This window comes from Hydra vulgaris, chromosome 09, assembly GCF_038396675.1.
Source record: "Hydra vulgaris chromosome 09, alternate assembly HydraT2T_AEP".
Lineage (NCBI taxonomy): Eukaryota > Metazoa > Cnidaria > Hydrozoa > Anthoathecata > Hydridae > Hydra > Hydra vulgaris.
Window position 1 is genome coordinate 35,571,275 of NC_088928.1, and position 7,765 is coordinate 35,579,039.

General features: G+C 26.4%; 1 protein-coding gene across 1 annotated transcript; it reads right to left on the bottom strand.

Annotated features, from left to right (window-relative positions):
• On the bottom strand, nt 1-7,722 carry LOC136085432 (uncharacterized). The gene is made up of 3 exons (XM_065806739.1): nt 6,908-7,722; nt 5,717-6,720; nt 1-98 (listed from the first exon to the last, which is right to left on the bottom strand). The coding sequence occupies exons 1-3, from the start codon at nt 7,720-7,722 to the stop codon at nt 1-3; spliced, it is 1,917 nt and encodes a 638-aa protein (XP_065662811.1).
• Nucleotides 7,723-7,765: the final 43 nt, after the last annotated feature.

Consider the following 7,765-nt stretch of genomic DNA (forward strand, 5'->3'; position numbering starts at 1 on the left):
CTAAGACAATGAACTTGCTGGCTTGTAAGGATACCTAGATTTTACCAAGTTTGAATTTGTATCCTTAGCCATTGTTTTTAAAATCAGCTTCAAAATACCTATTTATCAAAGAAACATAATTATATTGTTTTGTGATATTTAAATATAAAAATCTACATTTTCTATAAGGTTCACATATGAACGGCTTTTTAACTCTTTTACAAATCTTAATTAGAAGCTGCCAAGTGTCAGCTACATCTGTCATGAATATAGCACAAAGAACAATGCAACAGATGGAGTAAAAAGATGCATGATTAGAAACTTTTTGCGCGTAATCAACACCAAAAAAATAAAAATTTCTCCAGTATTCAACGAAACTCCCCAGTTTAATGCTGGCATAAAAAAGTTTCGTGGTCGTGAACCGCACAAGGACGGTAAGTAAACTGGGGCAGAAAATTTGTTATTTCATATATTGTACTTTTATAATTGTAAATTAATAAAAAAAATTATATAAATAAAACGTTCTTTTTTATCTTGTATGTAAAATAAAAATTTCTTTTCAATGTATTATTTCTTAATTTGATTTGTTATCATTTTCAATGTAATTTACCAGCAAATTTAAAATTTGTCAAGGGCAGCCGGAAAAACTTTGCACGAGCTCGTCAAAAAGGTCAAAGGCGGCACTGGATTGAGGCACAAGTGTAAGGTTTATTTGTTCTCTGGCTCCAAGCACTGCTTTTTTTTTTTTAAAGCATCTTTAAGGCAGCAACCATCGGAGCCTACTAGTGATTTTGATAAAGAATGTATTTATTGTACTTATTGCGGTATTAAAGGTACTTATTGCGGTAAAAACCATAAGTGGTTTTTTCCGCAATAAGTACCTTAAAGGGCACTCGATGTTTTTGCGTCTTTAATAATACGTAAACATGTTATATTCTTATCCTATATTTCCTATTCTACCTTACTGCGCAAAAATGAGTTTAAGCAAAGATAAAATGTAAAAATGTATGAGCGCAATTCTGTAAAAAACAATGATTCACGCCTGACGTCACGAATTTCTGCCATTATAGAAGACGGAAAAATAATCACAGTTCATAAACTTTTTTTTTATCAACATTACTACTATGCATTTGCCTATTAATATTGTATACAAAATTAAACCAACAAATAATAAAAATGAATAGCTGGGCCAGAAAGAAAAAAAAAAATTCGACTATAAATGTGTATATATATATATATATAAATATATATATATATATATATATATATATATATATATATATATATATATATATATATATACAATATATGTATATATATATAATATATGTATATATGTGTATACATATATGTATATATATATATATATATATATATATACATTATATATGTATATATGTGTATAAATATATGTATATATATATATAAATATATATATGTATATATATATATAATATAAAGGATATAAATTATATATATATTTGTAATATAAAGAATATAAATTATATATATATATATATATATATATATATATATATATATATATATATATATATATATATATATATATATATATATATATATATATATATATATATATATATATGAACAAGTACGTTGTGATGCATTATGGCTCCACTAATGAAAATTATCTACTTTTCATAATTGGTATACAACTTCATGGTTCTAAGTCTGAACAAGATCTTGGAGCATTTTCTACAAATATTAAATGGAATGATCCAGTAACTATGGCAATTGGGAAAGCAAATCAAATGCTGGGATGAATAAAGCAATCGTTTGCAAGTTTCGATTGTCATCATATGAAATCTCTTTATTTTACATTTATTTGTCCACTTTTTGAATTTGCAATTCCATTTTGGTCTCCTTATATGAAAGGAGACTTTAATGTGATTGAAAAAACATTATATTATTTATTATATATATATAATATTATATTAAATATTGCTTTAGGCTTAACAACCCTAACTAAGAGAAGAAAAAGGAGAGATTTTATAGCATTATACAAACTTATCCATTGTATTGACAAGATAAACATAGGAAAATGTTTTCCAATTGTTAAAAATTGTTTAAGAGGGCATTACTTTAAATTTCGCAAAGAAATCGCTGAACATCCTTCGAAGGAACATTTTTTTTTAAACAGAATTGCAAATACATAGAAATTACTTTCCAATTAAAGTTGTAACAGCAAAGTCAGTTAATTATTTTAAAAGAGTATATATATATATATATATATATATATATATATATATATATATATATATATATATATATATATATATATATACACTTATAGTATCACTTATGGGGACAGATTTACTTACGGGGAAATTAACATTATCAGTGACATTTTTGTGTACTTGTTATTTTTTTGTCCCCATAAGCATCGTTTTTTTTGTCTAAAAAATGTTCCCGTAAGCAACTTTTATAGAGAGCAAAAAGTATATACATCGACTATCAAACAGCCTGATTTGCAATGGAGTGCTGCTACATCAACTGTGGGTTTGGTTTGGGTCAGCATTAAGGTCAGGCTTAGGGTTAGGATTACGGCAAGGTTTAAATATGTTTATATTTCTGTAATTAATTATTTTTGTAAATAGATGAAAATAAAAATGAAATATAATATATAATTAATAAATAGAGATAACAAAAATAAGTATAAAAAAAATATAATGAAGTAATAAATTTAAATATGTATATTAAATTTAAATATTTATAAATAAAAATAGTAATAAAATAAAAATTAAAAAGAAACATGAATATGATAAAAATACTATAAAAAAAGTAAAACAAAAACATAACGGGAACAAAAAAAATTTTTTAACATAACAAAGGCAATAATCTTAATATTTTGCAATGCCACCCTTTGCTATAATAACGTCTTTCAGGCATTGGGGCATGCTTTCTATGCAGACTTTTGCATTGTGTTGAAGATTGGGGTTGCTATTCCACTCTCTTATGAGGGTTTTATCAATTGCTGTTTGGTAGTGATGATTTCTTTGGCAATCTCCCGTTTTGTGAACTCCCATAGATTTTCTATGGGGTTCATCAGGTGAATTCCCTGGCCATGGAAAAAATGCACTTTTTTTCCAGATAGGAATACTGTAACACTTCTAGCTTTATGGCACGGTGCTGAGTCATGCATGAACATATATTCTTCATTACCAGGGAACCATTCTTGGACCTGGGGCAGGAGCCTATTTTCCAGTACTCGCTTGTACTGGTTTTGCCTCATAGTCCCTTCTACAATGTAAAGGCAGCCCATACCCTTGACTGAGATCACAGACCACACCATTTTCCAAAAGGCAGTTCTGGTGGAATTTTTCTCCTGGGCGTTGTCAAACAAATGAACTTTTGTCCATCAAAATTTGAAATATTGATTTGACCAAGAAGCAAAGGTTTTGTAAAACAAGGTAAAACAAGGTAAGCAAAGGTTTTGTAAAACAAAGTTTTTATTTCCCTTCTTTTTCTTGGGGTTAAGCCTGGAGACTTGCCCATTCTAAAAAAATCAATGAGATGTGAGAATGGTTACAAGTCAGGATTTATACATTAAAATTAGCAAAAAAAAAATTATTAGCTATAACTAATTGAACTATTAACCAATATTTAGGTTTCAATAGTTCTGAACTCGAAAAACTTGCAAAAAATTGTTCCAAAAACAAATGATTGAAATCAATTTTGAACTTACTCCAACCACACTTTTCAACAACTGACAGCTAATTGAGTAATAACCTAACTTTTTGACAGATAGGGTGGACTGACACAATTGCCAGCTAAAAAACAATTATATTTATATTAGTAACTAAAATAAAATAAAAATTAATTAAAAACAATTTATTTGCTCGCAAAAATCATTTAAACTTGAAAATTACTTAAAAAGTAAATATATATATATATATATATATATATATATATATATATATATATATATATATATAATAACGCATTTATAATGACAAAACACTTATAAAGAATATTTATAATAAGTATTAATAAACTGTTTTTTTTTTTTTTTACTTATATAATTATGTATCTTTTATGATGTTTATCTTTTGAAACATATTTAAAAACAAAAACAAAGTAAAAATGTTAAAACAAAGAATGAAATGGTTTTTTAATGCGTAAATTAAATAGACAAAGCATTTTAGTTTGATAAGTTTTGTTTTAGTTGGGTTATATATTTATATATATATATATTTTATGTGTGTGTGTTTTTGCATTAGTTAAGAATTTTTTTCTTTTCTCTTTGATTATAATTTTCTTTTCTTTTTTAAAGTTTTAGATAAGTTTTTTTAGATAAGTTTTTGTAGCGCATTTTCAAAATTTAAAAATATGTCAAAAGCCATGGTCAAATCGTCAAAGCAAAATGTAATTTGCCTGATCATATAAAGACATGCAATCACACGTCTTCCTGTGAAAGATTGATATATACTTATGTATATATATATATATATATATATATATATATATATATATATATATATATATATATATATATATATATATATATATATATATATATATATATATATATTAAAATAATATATGCGCATATATTATTTTGTTTTGACAACTTTGACTTATGTTTTAAGTTAACATGTTTAAAAAATACGCTGAATAAACAAATATAAATTTACACTAATATTAAAAATAAACAAACTATAAATTGGAAAAAAAAAAATAACTAAATTAAAAAAATATAAATCTTAACAAATGATAAAATAAGGAAAAAATAAACCAGAAAAAATAAAAGCTTTAAATTAATATATGTTTTTATTTTTATTTAAAAGTGTTTCACTATAGAATTTTGAAAAAGTTTCAAAGTTTCATAGTTATTTAATCCAAGCTTAATTACTTCAATTACTCCAAACTTAATTATTCAAAAATTTGAAACTTTGATGTTTTCTGCAAGTAAAAAGTCTTCAAAGCAAACGAGACATTAAAAAAAAAAACATTATTAGATTTGAACCCTTGTCCAATGCCGGTATTTCAGTTGCGCCTCATAAATGACACAATTAATCAACCTATGTGTTATATCAATGTGGTGATGGAGAAAAAAATTATTAGCCTCAAATTATTAATTTAGATGTTTCTAAATTTTAAAATATAGTAGTTTTATGCTTTGATTTTCTTTGGTTTATCCTCTATTTATTTTGTCATTCCTTAAGTTCGTTTCTTTTTTCAGTTCATGAATTGTTTATTTTTAATTTGAAAAGGTTTGATAATTATGTTTATGTATGTATGTGTGTGTGTGTTAATATGTTATTATCAATTAATGATTCTGTTTAAACAAATAATAATAATAATAATAATAGTAGTAATTTTTTGTGTATAAAAGTTATGTTTTATTTTCATTTAATTTTATTTACTTTTATATGAAAATAATTTAAAAAGATATAAATATATTTTTTAATTAAGGTTTTACAATAAATTGTGTAGGCATAAACTGCCTGTCAACCTAATAATATAATACTTGACAATTACAGAGTTTGTATAACTAATAGAAAATAAAATGTGGATTAGTCGTAGAGAAGCCATTCATTTTTTAGATGATTATCTAGAAGCAGTTTAAACATTTTTAGAGATAACGCTGATACAATGTGATTAGGAAGAGAGTTCCATTTATTTATTATTCTTAGAGAAAAAAAATTCATACGTAAATTTAATCGCGAAGATTGTTTTTTTAGTTTATATATATGACCACGAGTAATAAATTTACTATCTATTTCAAAAAGACTTCTGTCACTATTGTTGTTTTTGCACCATTTGTAGACATTGATTAGGTCTGCACGAAGTAGCCTGTATTTTACAGTTGTCATATTTAATGCCAACAATCTTTGTTCATACGGTAGATCCTGTAATCCATTGATTCGTTTCGAAGCTCTTCTTAACACATTTTCTAGTTGCCGTTTGTCTTTGAGAAGTCCAGGGTTACAGATTGATCCACAGTATTCTAGGTGAGGGCGAACTAGTGCTGAAAATAGTTTTTTGAAGGATAATAAGTCTGGATATAATGTAAATGTTCTTTTTATTATTCCTATTATTTGTGTGGCTTTGTTGACTTGAATAGTTGTGTGTTTGGAAAATAATAAGTTCGAATCTATGTGAACACCTAAATCTCGTTCGCAATTTGTGGTTTTAATGTTTACTCTTATATTTTTTTCTGGATCATGCATATTATAAGTATGGGATTTGTTGTTGTTTCCTAAGTGCATTACAGAACATTTATCAATGTTAAATTTCATTCCCCATTTTTGAGACCATGTAACAAGAGCGTTGATGTCATTTTGTAATTCTTGCGCAGATTGAGTATTTTCAATAGAGCGGAAGATTTTGGTATCGTCAGCAAAAAGAGCAGCTTTTGATTTGATTACTTCAGGGATATCGTTGACATATATAATGAAAAGGAAAGCTGAAAGGACGGAGCCTTGGGGAACTCCACTTTTAATGGGTACCCAGTTAGAATAATTTCCATTAACAACAACTCTTTGTCTACGGTTTTTCAAAAAGTTTTTAATCCAATATAGTATTGATCCATTTATACCATAAGCTTTAAGTTTCGAAATAAGAAATTTATGTGGAACTTTGTCAAAGGCTTTTTCAAAATCAAGATAAATGTTGTCGATGGGAATATTATTATCAAGTGATGACGTCCAATAATTAATTACAGTTAAAAGGTTAGTTAAGCAGTAATGATCTGGACGAAATCCATATTGCTGTGGACTTAATAAGTTATTTTAATCAGGTGTGTCATAATATGATTTTTTATAATTTTTTCAAAGATTTTTACTAAAGTACAAGTTATACTGATAGGTCTATAATTAAGTGCTTTTGGTCTGTCTCCTTTTTTGAATATGGGTGTAATTGTTGCGTCTTTCCATATTTGGGGTATTGATCCACTCTCAAGTACTTTGTTAAAAATAGTAGATGTTTAGACATTTGAAAGCAAGTTTTCTTAAATATTATTGGGTGTAATGCATCAGGGCCTGGTGATTTAGATGAGTTTAGACTTTTGAGGTATGTTTTGATATTTTCCGGACTTAGATCAATATTGTTTGTTAGAGGATTTACATTTTTATATGTTAGGTTAAATGGTGGTGTTGCTGTTATTTTTTTGTTTGAAAAAGTATCAGCAAAAAAAATATTGAATAGATGAGCTTTATCTAGATCAGTAGTTGCAACAATATTATTGTATTGGATGTCAAGGAATGCTTCTTTGTTTTTTCTTTTTGATTTGACATACAAGAAAAATGCTTTTGGATTTTGGTCTATGTCTCTCACCAGTTTTTTTTCAAATTCAATAATTGCTTTTCTGCACGCTGCTTTTGCTTTGTTTCGTGAAATGCGGTACTCATTATATGTTTCTTCATTTCTGTTCAATATATATTGACGATATTTCTCTCGTTTAAAATTAAGTTCATTGATTATTTGAAAGTCAATCCATTTTGAGCGTTTTATATTATTAAAGTTAGATTTTGGGATATTATTGTTGATAGTAGTTTTAAGTTTATTGAAAAAGTTACTCCATAGTTGGTCTGAGTTGGATGTTGGACAGAGTGTAATATTTGCAAGGTCTTCATTAATTTTGTCATAGTTCCCTTTTGTGTATAAATGCTTAGTATGGTATTGTGGTATATTTATAATAGATTCAATTGATACAGTAAAGTAGAGTAGTTGATGATGACTTTTGCCAATGGGTGCTAGATGAGTTAAAAAGGAAATCATGTTTTCATCAGAAGTAAATAAGAGGTCAATTGTAGAAGGACTT

Coding starts and splice junctions, on each gene's coding strand:
- LOC136085432 (XM_065806739.1), bottom strand. CDS start 7,722: ATGATTTCCTTTTTAACTCATCTAGCACCCATTGGCAAAAGTCATCAT. Junction 6,721..6,907: donor CATCTACTATTTTTAACAAA/GTACTTGAGAGT, acceptor TAACTTATTAAG/TCCACAGCAATATGGATTTC. Junction 99..5,716: donor AAGTCTTTTTGAAATAGATA/GTAAATTTATTA, acceptor TTTGATAAATAG/GTATTTTGAAGCTGATTTTA.